This window comes from Oncorhynchus gorbuscha, linkage group LG14, assembly GCF_021184085.1.
Source record: "Oncorhynchus gorbuscha isolate QuinsamMale2020 ecotype Even-year linkage group LG14, OgorEven_v1.0, whole genome shotgun sequence".
Lineage (NCBI taxonomy): Eukaryota > Metazoa > Chordata > Actinopteri > Salmoniformes > Salmonidae > Oncorhynchus > Oncorhynchus gorbuscha.
In genome coordinates this window covers 48,582,129-48,596,472 of record NC_060186.1, presented here as the reverse complement: position 1 = coordinate 48,596,472, position 14,344 = coordinate 48,582,129, and the positions used below count along the sequence as shown (strand labels likewise).

Here is a 14,344-nt window from a genome sequence, read left to right as displayed (position 1 = left end):
ATAAAAAGACTGTAAAGAAGAGAGATGACTAGAAATGATTCAGTTGACCATTTTATGTGTGGATTAATTGGTAGAGTAGAGGACCTTGTGCATTTCAGGTAAAATAACAACTCAATGTTTATAGCCCAAGACAAATTAGCTAGCAACAGCAAGCTAGCTAAATAGGACAAATTAGCTCGCAACTGCAAGCTAACTAGCTAAATTGCCATAAATGTTTAAGGCTTTTCGACCTGTCCCCAAATTAATATAATTGGTTCAGATATTATGATTGTTTTGATATTTTAACCTGCGTATCGTGATCGCGTTTGGCGCGGGGGGGACAAAATACATTTGTGCGCGATGATGCACGCGCTCAGCCGGTTTAGGTTCAGTGTGACTGTTTAGTTTTGCCAAGTTACTGACTTATAGGCATATGGTTATTCATGTGTTTGTTATTTAATTTTAGGTGGAGAGGGAGTAAGATCATTAGAAAGCAGCATGCTGCCACAACCACTGAATACTGGGGCCTGCCTTGGAGTATTGTTGTAATCATCTCCACCACGTCCCTAGAAATCATATGACGAACCTGCATAGACTAACAAAGGGAAATTGTGTATAGGTTTTGGTTCCAGTACTTCACTAACACCTCATTCAACTAATTGTGGTCTAAATTGAACAAAAACTTGCACAGTTTAGTCCCCTGGGACAGAAATCACCCAAGTCTGTGTTACTGAATGAGCTTCCAAAGTTACACGCTTCAATTCTGTATGATAGATTATAACATGTGTGGAACTAATTCTATCATTATTTTACTGGCAAATTTCATTCTACAAATTGACAAAACTTCCTCCAACGTGACAACAGTGACAGAACTCTGAGCGAGCGCAGATTCAAAATCTTCAAGTGTATTTTTTTATTCACAGCAGAATATTCATAGTCGTAAATGGACGTGCAATATAAATTATGCTTTCAAATCGTATTGTATGTATTCAAATGTAGAGTTAAACGTTTTCTTGACCGTTGCTAAACATCTCACACGTCCTGATACCAAGCGTGCGAAATTGAATTACACATTTTGCGAATGGTACTTGCAACCACAAAACTCTATTTGCGACCACAAAATGTAAAATACAAATTCACATAGCTCTGTCATGATTATAATCCCATACAACATAAACTCTTTCTTATCCTCAGAAGTACACCAAATAAAAACGGTCCTTTTCTCATAATCCTCCCAGCATTTACTTTACCCGTCACTCTTCCCACCAGATTGAATATCTCAAATGTATTCCTCAGGTTTGGCAACTCGATATGCCCCTTCTCAATTCTCCCCGTTTCCCATTCTTTTAGACCATAGTCAAATCCTCCTCGCTTTCACCGCCATTAGTTCCGAGATCTACACCTAATCATGCCATCTTTTTCTCCTTTCCGACCTCTCTCTTTCTCTGTGTGTGTGAGGGGAATAAACCAATAACAGCAAGGATTTTAGAATATACATTTTATTAATCTGAAAAAAAGTAGAAAAACTGTGACAAAGCAATGAAGACGATGTTGTTACATACAGATGTGGCAGCATTGAGATGATAACATATGGTGGTGGAAGCATTGTCTGGAACTGGACTTGGCTGCACTCCTACAGTACATCATAGCTCTCTGACAAAAATATAAACTATACTTTAGGCTCCTATCAACCAAACCCAAACCAATCCCTTTGGAGTGGGAGTGTGGATTTATGAGTTCTGCCAATGTAGATTAAAGGCCCAATGCAGCTCTTTTATATATATATATATCAAATCATTTCTGGGTAACAATGAACTACATTACTGTAATATATTCCCATTCAAATGGGCAAAAATAGCTTTTTTAGCAAAAACAAGAATTTTGCTAGTACTGTCTGGGAGTGGAAAACTAGAAACTAGCTGTTATTGGCAGAGAGGTTTGGAATTATCTTTGTTATTGGTCTATTAAACACTGTACTGCATGGTGATGTCACCATGAAAAAAAGAAAATCCCGCCCATGCAAACCTGCTGATTAGAAGCTCTTGTGTAGATTGTATTTTCAACCAGCAACTATCAGGAAATAACACTGATAAAAAATGTTCTCACACTTTTACAGTGTTATTTTCATCAGTTGTTGTACAATATTATATAAAAAAATGCATTTGGTCTGTACTGGGCCTTTAAGAAAATGAAGATACCTTCTCATAGGGTGATACAGTTACAAGCCTTCTTAAGTTGGCTATAATATGAGCAGTGGTCCTTAATCACATCATGTTGCAGTCCAACTCTTTTGGGGGGATATTTTCTAATGTGAAACTAATTAATATGGGAGGGTTGGTTACGTTGCCGGGTCATTTTCTTTTCCAAATGAAAACAAACATTGTTCTAGTTAACATCAAACAAGAATAGGCAATTTAAAACACAATGAAAATGACTTTTCATGCTTTATTGACAGTGTGGAAACTTGTTAGGAAGCAGAATTTGGTCAGTCGTGTTGCTGGAGAGCTGGGCTGTATTCGTTATGACAGGGCCTTTAGGCAGCTGGACAGGAGCCCACACTGACGGCCCCGCTGACCAGGGCAGCTTTGCTGAAGGCCACTTGGCTCTCGTTCACCGTCAGGTTCCTCATACAGCCTGTGTAGGCCCTCCTAGTGGTAATGCTCTCTGGGAGAAGAGATTCTAGGAAGATATATAATAAACAACATTATAAACACATTTCCTTTCATTTTGCAAACTCAAGGTTGATAGTGCTGCCTCACCCTGTAGCCAAAGTACTCACAGTTTGGATGTGTTTTGTTAGTTGGAAGTGTCTAGCAAAAAACTATTTTGTGTGAAGTTCAATCGTCTTGAAATGCATGGCTTTGCCACTGACCTGGAGCTCCACCAATGAACACAGGGGCCCTGGCATTCTGGGTACTGTGGTAGAGAGGTCCTACCACATGGTTGACATCTGAGTCCACATCCAGCTGGATTACATTGGCATCTCGGATCACTGAACCAGAGGCAGAAAGGACAGCAGAACACATTGTTGTCAGCCACTGCACATAACATGGGCCAATCATTGCAAATGAACCGTGGTCCCATACTGTTTAAATCAGGGGCAGTCAATGCAATAAAGAGATCTCTTACCTGTGATCCTGTGCCAGCTCCCATCACACAGACCCAGTCTAGGAGTGACCTGAGTGAAGAACTCACGGACCCCATTGTTCACCAGCACCACCACCTGTGAGCATAGAACAATACTTGCATTGAAGATCTACTAATAGCAAATTAGCAAATTACGACTGATTGCTTTGTATTAGTCGCTTACCGCTCCTTGATGAATATACATCGTTAAGTACTCCTCTGCTGCTGTGTAGACATGCAGTAGTACTCCTGACGCCACACGAGGGCGCACCTCTACCACCAGCTCAAACTTCCGCCCCAGGTTGAACGTGTCATCTTGAGGGAGACGGACAGAAAGAGTAATTCAAGTAAAGTCTGAATCTCTACCAGTCTACCAGTCCCTCTGTCCGTTCGGAACCTCATCTTTAACGCCTGTAACCTGGAATGTGTCACTGCACTTCGGCCCAATGGGGTCGTGTGCACGTGTGAAACTTAGCCAGCCACAGTAGGGTGTGAAATTGCTCTGCACTCGTTCAAACAGCTGCAGCTTGGCTTCCAAGACCTTGGAGATTGCAGCTCTCCTCCGCGCCCTCAACTTTTCCACCAGGCCACATTTTCACCACAGCTGCACTGGGCATATCAAATTCCGATATCCTGACTAGAGCCTCTCTGCTTCCCCGTCTCTGTGGTGATTCGTGAGCGGCCCAGGGGTTTTGTCTGCTTTCCAGAGATAATCTGACATGGCGTGTGATATAACTGACACATTGTTTCCAAACAGCTCCAGGCCCTGCCAAAGTGAACCGTGTACAATGATAGGATGGAGTATGTCCTGAAGATTGCAGGAAAATCAATGTTTCACAAGCTTTTCCTTTGGTATCATACTTCAAATGAATCTGGTAGGGTTCAGCCACAGTATAAAGCCAGAAGGGCCTTGAGGATAATCATATGCCATTACTTTCTTAATTCCTAGCCAAATGGAGAGGCTTGGCAAAGTGTGTTTATGTCTTACCCAAGACGACATATCCTCCCTCTTCAGAGAAGTATGTCCCCGGCTCAGAGAGTCCCTCGAAGCACGGCGTCACCCCGAAGGCCTGGGACACGGAGGACAGCCATTGGCCATTCAACTGGAAGTTCTTCACACAGCCAGTGAAGCTGTACGCAGAGTTTCTCTATTGGAGACAAATACAGCACAGGAAAGTGTAAATGGGTGGTAGTACAGATATCTGTAGATAATATGTTCCACTAACAGACCCCAGAGAGGGGTCACATTGATGGTTTATTGTTTTCTATGGGAAACGTATCGTCTGAGTGCAGCAGTCTGAAGTGAAAATACTTGGATGGCTCCCAGTGTGAACATATGGCAGAAAAGACTAGAGGACCATAAATCATTCCAGACATCTCTTATAATGTTCTTTATCGAAAGGTCAGGATCTTGACTTTTTAGTTCTTATACATTCTTGGCCAGGGTTTTCATGTTTCCAGGTTTCCACTGTAAAAACATTCTGCTCCATTTTCCTTCAGTAGGCTATAAGGCCCTGCTCTATGTCCCAAATTACACCTCATTCCCTATATAGTGCACAACTTTTTGACCCTTGTGAAAAGTAGTACACTACATAGGGAATAGGGTACCATTTGGGATGCAGCCCTGGGCACTAAGGGGTGTATCTTACCAGTATGTTCTTCTGGGCCCTCCCTGGTGGCACCCCTCCCACATAGAGGGTACTGCTGACGTGCCAGGAGACGTTGGAGCCCTGAGCTCTATCCTCCAGCAGTGTCAGCCCATCAATGATTAATCGGCCCAGATTCCCATCACGAATAAAAATAACCTGCAGGAGGAGAGACAAGACAGGGCTGTTACACTGTCGGGTAGAACTATGTCACTGCTGAAAATGAGTGGCTTATCCCATAGAACAATCTATTTATGTGTGACAGATGTCAGAGGTAAAAGTTATGTATTTTAGTATATGGTTAATGGGGAATAAGTACACTACCGGTCAAAAGTTTTAGAACACCTACTCATTCAAGGGTTTCTTTATTTTTTACTATTTTATACATAAACCAAAAGACTGGTGGAAATTTGTCCAATGTCCATTGCTCATGTTTCTGGGCCCAAGAAAGTCTCTTCTTATTATTGGTGTCCTTTAGTGGTGGTTTCTTTGCAGCAATTCGACCACGAAGGCCTGATTCACACAGTCACCTCTGAACAGTTGATGTTGAGATGTGTCTGTTACTTAAACTCTGTGAATCATTTATTTGGGTTGCAATTTCTGAGGCTGGTAACTCTAATGAACCTATCCTCTGCAGTCTTTCATTCCTGTGGCGGTCCTCACGAGAGCCAGTTTCATCATAGCACTCGATGGTTTTTGAGGCTGCACAAAGTTCTTGAAATGTTCCATATTGATTGACCTTCATGTCTTAAAGTAATGATGGACTGTCGTTTCTCTTTTGCTTATTTGAGCTGTTCTTGCCATAATATGGACTTGGTGTTTTACCAAATAGGGCTATATTCTGTATACCCCCCTACCTTTTCACAACCCAGCTGATTGGCTCAAACGCATTAAGAAGGAAAGAAATTCCACAAGTGAACTTTTCAGAAGGCACACCTGTTAATTGAAATATATTCCAGGTGACTACCTTATGAGGCTGGTTGAGAGAATGCCAAGAGTGTGCATAGCTGTCATCAAGGCAAAGAGTGGCTATTTGAATAATCTCAAATATAAAATATATTTGGATTTGTTTAACAATTCTTTGGTTACTACATGATTCCATGTGTTATTTAATAGTTTTGATGTCTTCACTATTATTCTACAATGTAGAAAATAGTAACATTTTAGAAAAACCCTTGAATGAGTAGGTGTTCTAAAACTTTTGACCGATAGTGTATATTTACTTACATTGTGCCATGTTCCGTCGTTGTACTTCTCCGGGCTCTTGACCTTGACCTGTTCTTGACCCAGGTTGAAGGTGTACATCAGTTTCCCATGGGAAAGAAACAGAGCCATGTAGTTGTCCTCTGCCTCGTCTGATGCATAAAAGATGAGGCCGAACGAGGACTGGGTCTTCAGGGACAGGGAGAAGTGAGACCTGGGGGGTAAAAGGTGCATTATAAACTGGGTGGTTCGAGCCCTGAATGCTGATTGGCAGAAAGCTGTGGTATATTTAAGTAATAAGGCCTAAGAAGGGTTTGAGGGCCTTATTGCTTTTATAAAATGGTTACCGTAATACGGTTTAGAAAAATATTAATAACTTTCTCAGTAAAACATGGGTACATTCGTTTTTGCATTCTGAAGTTGCTACCCAAGCGTGCTGGTCGTTAGTTATTTTCTAATGTTTTGACCCAGTTGTTAATTCGTTTCATTCTACGTTGCTATGCTAAACAAGCCATTGGCTTGTAGCTAGTAGATAATCAATGATGATGAGACAATAACTGCAATAAATATTTATTTAATAAATATCCAATAGACCTACATAGGCCGCACTGCTCTGGTTAATGAATTAATGGAATTCTGAGTGTTTACGGTTTCCATGGTGAATTATTAGTTTTACGTTCATTTATGGGCTAGCTAGGCACGGGAGAGACCGCATTTGTAAAATGAAACATTGTTGCACAGGTAGTAGAGGCATACAGGTGTCACGATCGTCGTACGAACTGGAAATATACTCAGACCAACGTGCAGCGTGATTTGGGTTCCACATGTTTAATAAAGGAAACTTAGCAAACGAAACATGAAGTCATGGAGTGCTCACAGGTAACTACACACAAACAAGATCCCACAAAAACCAGTGGAGAAATGGCTGCCTGAATATGATTCCCAATCAGAGACAAGTAATATTTAGACCAAGAAAACAGAGTGGAGTTCATGTGTAGAGTGGGTTCATGATTGACCTCTGGTTGACCTCTGGTTGACTTCTGCTTGACCAATCACCTATGTTGTACCCCCAGGTTGTATCCCAAATGTCACCCTATTCCCTTCACAGAGTACTACCTTTATACAGAGCCCTATAGATGCGGTGAAGAGGTCATTGGAATGCAGACCATGGGGGGATAGAGGAAGGATGCAGGATTGATCTAACAATGTGGATATTTGTCAAATCCGTCATGGTTGATTTATTGGAACAGGCCCACAATGTGGTTAATAAAGTCTGATATGGATATCTTTGGTTGTTTTTGCATAGCATTTAGAAGTCTCTTTTCAGGTTGAGATGTGTCTGCTAAATGCTAACTCCCGTTCACATAAGCTGGTAGCATAGAGTAGCTAGCATACATCGGTGGTGGTAGTCAAAGTCATTTTTAACTGTACTGCAGTTGATTGGTGACGATGACATGAACATGCGTTGGGGTTGACATCCATAAAAGCATTATACTCTGATTTGTACCTCAACATAGTGTGAAATACACATATAAACACTAGCCTACATGTAGGATCATTTTGCTGGGGGGCAATGAGGAGATTGGGGATCTTTCCCAGACAGCATCTTTAACCCAGGCGTTTCCATGGCATTTCCATTGTTTTGGTTGAGTTCCATTGACCTCTTTACCACATCTATGGGCCCTGGTCAAAAGTAGTACACTATATAGGGAATAGGGTGCTATTTGGGATGCAAGCCAGGTGTTCTTCCCTTTCCTGGTCTTACCTCTCAGCGAGGGACTCTGGGATGTCAGTGTACTCCTGCCTGCTGTTGGCTATACCCCCGTAGTGGTGGGCGTGGCGGGTGGCATGGGGCCTAGCGGACAGGTAGCATGGTGTCTCTTCTGTCTCTCCTGGCTGCTGGTCATCACTGTTCAGTCCCAACAGGCCTTGTGGCTGGTTGATCTTGTCTCTGCCCACCTTATTGAGAGAATGGAAGTTATTTGACTGTTAGTAGTGGGTCAATGCATGCCTATTGTTCGGTATACAGTATCATCTTTAAAGATCGAAATTGGGGGCAAGCAGCGCTACTGTTTGCCCCAGCGCCTTTGTTATTGTGGGGAATGGCTCCTCCGGCAGCACGGGGGAAAAACATTGCAGTTCATATTCTGCTGTTCAATTACACGTGCAATGATGTCCGAGGTGTTCGTTGTTTGGGGTGACTTCTTTGTTAATGTATTATCCCAAACGGATGTGGCAGCATCACCAATTAAGGATTCCATCTTTAAGTGTTTATAGCCTCTTTTAAGACTTGAAAAGACAGGCATTTTTTATGAATGAATACTGACGACTTTTGTATCCGGCAGGCATAAGCTCTTAGAAGCCAAACTCGGGTTCAATGACATGTATTTAAATGATCTTCATTTCTTTACCTTCCTAGTATGGCCCTGGTTGGATTTGGCAGAGTTTTTGCTGTGCTTTGAGAGCAGGGCAGCGGGCGGTCGCTCCACAGGGCAGTCCTGCAGGGAGGTCTGGACATTCTCAGTGTACTTCTGAAAGTCCTCAGGTTCAATGTCCCTGTCTTGTCTGGAGAGAGAGAGAGAGAGAGAGAGAGAGAGAGAGAGAGAGACTAGCAACTCAGTGCCAAAGACATAAGAGCCATAGAGATACACACACACACACACACACACACACACACACACACACACACACACACACACACACACACACACACACACACACACACACACACACACACACACACACACACACACACACACACACACACACACACACACACACACACACACACACACACACACACACACACACACACACACACACACACACACACACTACTCTGTCTCCATGGAAACACACTCCATGTCCTCCCACTCGGCTCTCAACAGCAACTCTGCCAGGCTTTCTTCCTCTCATAGATACAGCTAGGCAGCAAGGTTTTCACCAACCGACCTGAGCCAGATGTCCAATGAGCTTGCTATCATAACAACGTTCTCTGGAGATAAGAGGTGTGTACAACCTTGGACTCGTTCACTTGCTAATATTAGATGCAATCCATTACACTCCATGACGTCAAACGCATTACGCTTTTAATGTGATCTGAGTGCTGTCGCAGTGAGAGAGGGGCCAGGTCACCTGCTGATGTAGGCGTAGCTGATGCAGCCAGTGAAGTTCTTGATGCTGCTACTGGGAGAGCCTCCTAAGTAGAAACTCCTCACTGTGGAGGCTGAGGCGGGGGAGGACGGACGTTTCTTCTCATGCTTGTCTTTGTCATCCACCACCAGCTCATATCTGATGGCGATAGATAGTTATCGGTCAATTGTTACAGTGAACAATTCTAATACATTTTCCTAGTAAATCACACTTTTAAATATGAAGAAATATGTATGTGGCTTGACAGCGAGGCAATCTGTAAAAAATACTTGCCAGATAAAGGGAGATGTTTTTTACGATACGTTGGATTCTTACTTGTCATTATTCACTGAAGCTACCAGGAAATGGGTCATTCCATCGTTGTACTGCTTCTTGTGTGATTTGACTCTGGTGCCCCTGGAGTTCAATACCACTGCTCCATTCTCCAGAGCGATGGTAAACTCATCAGACTGAAGGAGGGATAAAGTTTGGAGTTTGAACAACAGTTGTATTTCCTTTGCAGTTCCTTTGGAACTCACAAACTCAGCAAAAAAAGAAACATCCCCTTTTCAGGACCCTGTCTTTCAAAGATAATTCGTAAAAATCCGAATAACTTCACAGATCTTTATTGTAAAGGGTTTAAATCCTGTTTCCCATGCTTGTTCAATGAACAATAAACAATTAATGAACATGCACCTGTGGAACGGTCATTAAGACACTAAAAGTTTACAGAAGGTAGGATAATAATAATAATAATATATGCCATTTAGCAATTAAGATCACAGTTATTAAAACTTAGGACAGAAGGACCACAAGATCACAGTTAAAGGACACGAGGCCTTTGTACTGACTCTGAAAAACACCAAAAGAAATATGGCCAGGGTCCCTGCTCATCTGCGTGAACATGCCTTAGGCATGCTGCAAGGAGGCATGAGGACTGCAGATGTGGCCAGGGCAATAAATTGCTATGTCCGTACTGTGAGTCGCCTAAGACAGCGCTACAGGGAGACAGGATGGACAGCTGATCGTCCTCGCAGTGGCAAGCCACGTGCAGCAACACCTGCTCAGGATCGGTACATCCTAACATCACACCTGCGGGACAGGTACAGGATGGCAACAACAACTGCCCGAGTTACACCAGGAACGCACAATCCCTCCATCAGTGCTCAGACTGTCCGCAATAGGCTGAGAGAGGCTGGACTGAGGGTTTGTAGGCCTGTTGTAAGGCAGGTCATCACCGGCAACAATGTCGCCTATGGGCACAAACCCACCCTCGCTGGACCAGACAGGACTGGCAAAAAATGCTCTTCACTGACGAGTCGTGGTTTTGTCTCACCAGGGGTGATGGTCGGATTTGCGTTTATCGTCGAAGGAATGAGCCTAACATCGAGGCCTGTACTCTGGAGAGGGATCGATTTGGAGGTGGAGGGTCCATCATGGTCTGGGGCGTGGTGTCACAGCATTATCGGATAGAACTTGTTGTCATTGCAGGCAATCTCAACACTGTGTGTTACAGGGAAGACATCCTCCTCCCTCATGTGGTACCCTTCCTGCAGGCTCATCCTGACATGACCTTCCAGCATGACAATGCCACCAGCCATACTGCTCGTTCTGTGTGTGATTTCCTGCAAGACAGGAATGTCAGTGTTCTGCCATAGCCAGTGAAGAGCCCGGATCTCAATCCCATTGAGCAGGTCTGGCACCTGTTGGATCGGAGGGTGAGGGCTAAGGCCATTCCCCCCAGAAATGTCCGGGAACTTGCAGGTACCTTGGTGGAAGAGTGGGGTGACATCTCTCAGCAAGAACAGGCAAATCTGGTGCAGTCCATGAGGAGGAGATGCACTGCAGTACTTAATGCAGCTGGTGGCCACACCAGATACTGACTGTTACTTTTGATTTTGACCCCCCCCCTTTGTTCAGGGACACATTATTCAATTTCTGATAATCACATGTCTGTGGAACTTGTTCCGTTTATGTCTCAGTTGTTGAATCTTATGTTCATACAAATATTTACACATGTTACGTTTGCTGAAAATAAACGCAGTTGACAGTGAGAGGACGTCTCTTTTGTTGTTGAGTTTATGAAACAAATAAATACAATTCAGGCAAGAATCAATATACCCCTTCGATGTGGTAGAACAGGAGACCAGTAGGCTGCAGTGTCCTGAAGTTCAGGCCACCCTCGAAGGCGTCGAAGGGAGATATCTTTGCTGCAGACCCCAGGTAGCTCTCTCCAGTGAAGTAGGCTTTACGGGACATCTGTTAGAATCCAAGACACAACAGGGACATTGTCAACTATTGTAGTTCAGTTGATTCTGTATACACCACCAATGCTTTGTCTAGTAGCATTTGCTATGGACTACAGTACATACAAAGGACTCCTCAGGACAACCGCTGCTGATGCCAATAGTGCCTGGTTCCTCCAGGAGGTTAAAGTCTTTCTTCTGGAACTGGAAGCCCTTCACACAGCCCTTCAGCCCCATCAGGGAGGATAGCTCAGGCCTGGGGGAGAGGGAATATGCTCATAGTCACATAGGGCCTGCCGTCCAACTGTACTCAGTGTGATGCTAATGTAACAATCTGTTGATATTGTGTTACAATTGTCAACTATGCTTACAAAGGAAGACCTCTTAAGGTCCTTGGATTGGTGTGAGGAAGTGCACGTGTGATTAGATAACTGACTCACCTGGAGAGGAGAATGCGCGAGGGGGCCCCTCCTATGTAGATATCGGAGAAGGGCAATGTTTTTTTTTCATTCTCCATGGACTTCACGTGACTCTTGTCCACCAATAGAATGATCTTCTTGGAGTAATGATAGATGACTGACACCTATAAACAGAACAGCACAGCTTAGATTGGATTGGGCCTACTGTTGAAAGGAAATTGATTGCATTCACATCTTAATAGGCACACCCCTGCTGACAGAAAGACAATGGGCTGATTTAGATTTACCTCATGGTATCTTGCGTCATTGATCTGTAGTTTAGGTAAGTTACTCTCCATGACGATCGGGCCTCCGCTGAAGCCAAAGTCGTACATGAGACGTAGAAAGCCATTCTTCAACTCTAACAGGAAGAACTTGTCCTGGAATGAATTATTGAACAATTTTTCCCCAAGTAACATGACGCAGAAAAAGTATTGGTAAATCTCTCTGTGCTCTCTGAAGAATTGCAAGGCATAGCATTGCATCACTGACTGACACTATGTTGCTTGTTCAAAAATAAAGGGGACATTTTCGCTACTATATTTACCCCGGTGACCATGAGTAACAGGATGCCGTTGTTTGCTACTGTCCGAACAGCAATGTCAAACCGGGTGACGATGCCAAATTTACCCCTCCTCTCCATGTTGTTGATGAGGGCATAACCAGTTCCGTCAAACAGGTAGCTGGCGATACGACTCTGCGAGAATGCCAGCTTATACCTGATACGCCAAAGAAAACAATGCTAAAGTTAAGTCAAAATGAAGCAACTTGCCTGAAGGAGCCTCAGATGGAGACGTGGACTCTTTAAGGGCAGAGGTAATATCTAATGTTCCCAACAGAAAACGTATATAGACAAGATACAGTACGTCATACCTGGGACAAGGTGTTGAAGCAACTACATCCATCTTGTGCGTCTGTTTGAAATTGTACAGACTGATGACATCATTATTTAAAGAGGCCAACTCGATGCAGCCCACAAAAGGAGCTAGGCTGAGTGCAGGTGGAAGCTACAAGGAAAAACAAAACATTCAGAATCTTATCTCGGAAGGAAAAAGTAAAGTCATCGCAATACTGATTTCAATTCTGCTGTGTCAGTGGTTCATGAGTGAAGTACAGTTTTTTTAGATCAATATTGTACGATGGAAATGATCAGAGGTCGATGTCATATCCTGTTAGAAAGTGATACCGTACCCTGACGTCAGCGGGGACGCCACCCACGAAGAAGACAGTGTCTTCAGGGTCCAGGTTGAACAGGGAGTCGGTGCCAAAGGCTTCGCCCTTTTGGATGAACTTCTGCTCGTCAGTGGACGTCTGACTGGGCACAGTCAGGAACACTTTTCCATGTCTGCCCAGCCTGTCAAAACAAAGACACAAAGAAGTGTGAATAATCAGTCCCATCAACACCGTTACATACTGCATGGGCAGAACAGCCTCATGAATCCCTGTGAGTGGTTAGACGAGACAGATGTCCTGTCTGTGTGAATGGACGGACGGTCTTTAGCAAGGTTGCAAATCTGTACTGTATGTGCTTTAGCCAAGTTCTTTGTCATCGCTTGTCCTTCGTGAAACATGTATGGCATGACGACAGACACGACAGATGTCTTGTCTAATAAGCATCAGTTGATCTGCTACCAGGTTATGCCAGTCTATTTGTGCGACTGGATCTGTTGCTTAGGCAACACACTACTGTACCTCTCTACTTTGATGAGGTTGAAGACTGGAGGCCATTGGCTGACGGGCTTTGAACCCAGCGGGATTTCAACATCTTCCCCTCCCAGGTTGTAGATGTACACCAGGTTGTCATTCTTGATGGCCAGACCCATGTAGTCCTTCTTACCCTATATGATATGTAGGAGAGAAACCAAGGTGACAGGTTTTATACAGCACAGTGCCTGTATTGTAATATTGAATCCCTGCCTGCGATCTTATTCAGGAAAATCTCCTAATCTTTGCTTTATAAAACCAACGAAGGGTCACAGAGCGCCATTTCTAAGCATCAAGCAGACTTACACAAACACCACTGCATAATTTACAGCAGTGGCAGAATCACCAGGGTAAGCAGCATCATTAAAGAGAACAGAGAGGCCCAGAGAGGAGAGCTCCTGTGGGTGGGGGGGGTAACGGCATTTATGTAAATGAGCCCCGACTTTGGCGGCAGCGCACACAACAGGCGTCTCCCGGAAACCTTTTGAAAAAGGCAACTGTCTCAAAGGCCTCTTCTGCTCACATGATCACAACAAACCATTCATCTGCACACAAGCTGCTCTCGCCCTTTTATCTCAAGCCATCCTCAGGGTCCAAGTCTGGGAACTTTCATTGGCAGATCTGGGCCATTCTGCAACCCCCTTCTCCAACCCACCCACTTCTTGCACACAATAGAAAAACACGTCAGCATTATCCCAGGGGCTGTTGCGCTATATGCTGGTCTATGCTAGCCTGATCCCAGATGTGTTTATGCTGTATGGCCAACTTCCATGGTTGTGGCATGACAACAAAAGGAGTCGGCTATACAGGACAAGTAGATCTGAACCCAGCACCAGCCCAGCTCCCTATT

At 43.9% G+C, this 14,344-nt stretch overlaps 1 protein-coding gene across 1 annotated transcript in view; it reads right to left on the bottom strand.

Annotated features, from left to right (window-relative positions):
* Positions 1–1,462: 1,462 nt before the first annotated feature.
* LOC123995528 (laminin subunit alpha-4-like) overlaps positions 1,463–14,344 on the bottom strand; it is a 30,399-nt gene continuing 17,517 nt past the window's right edge. Inside the window, exons 23-41 of the mRNA XM_046299167.1 lie at positions 13,483–13,628; positions 12,982–13,144; positions 12,664–12,797; positions 12,338–12,509; positions 12,039–12,170; positions 11,773–11,915; positions 11,459–11,588; positions 11,208–11,345; positions 9,423–9,556; positions 9,090–9,245; positions 8,366–8,519; positions 7,720–7,913; positions 5,979–6,168; positions 4,755–4,910; positions 4,094–4,253; positions 3,290–3,420; positions 3,109–3,202; positions 2,852–2,971; positions 1,463–2,658 (exon numbers count right to left, since the gene is read on the bottom strand). Of these exons, the coding sequence (XP_046155123.1) occupies positions 2,513–2,658; positions 2,852–2,971; positions 3,109–3,202; positions 3,290–3,420; positions 4,094–4,253; positions 4,755–4,910; positions 5,979–6,168; positions 7,720–7,913; positions 8,366–8,519; positions 9,090–9,245; positions 9,423–9,556; positions 11,208–11,345; positions 11,459–11,588; positions 11,773–11,915; positions 12,039–12,170; positions 12,338–12,509; positions 12,664–12,797; positions 12,982–13,144; positions 13,483–13,628 (2,793 nt within the window). The 3' untranslated portion in view covers positions 1,463–2,512. The remainder of the gene's footprint in view (positions 2,659–2,851; positions 2,972–3,108; positions 3,203–3,289; positions 3,421–4,093; positions 4,254–4,754; positions 4,911–5,978; positions 6,169–7,719; positions 7,914–8,365; positions 8,520–9,089; positions 9,246–9,422; positions 9,557–11,207; positions 11,346–11,458; positions 11,589–11,772; positions 11,916–12,038; positions 12,171–12,337; positions 12,510–12,663; positions 12,798–12,981; positions 13,145–13,482; positions 13,629–14,344) is intronic.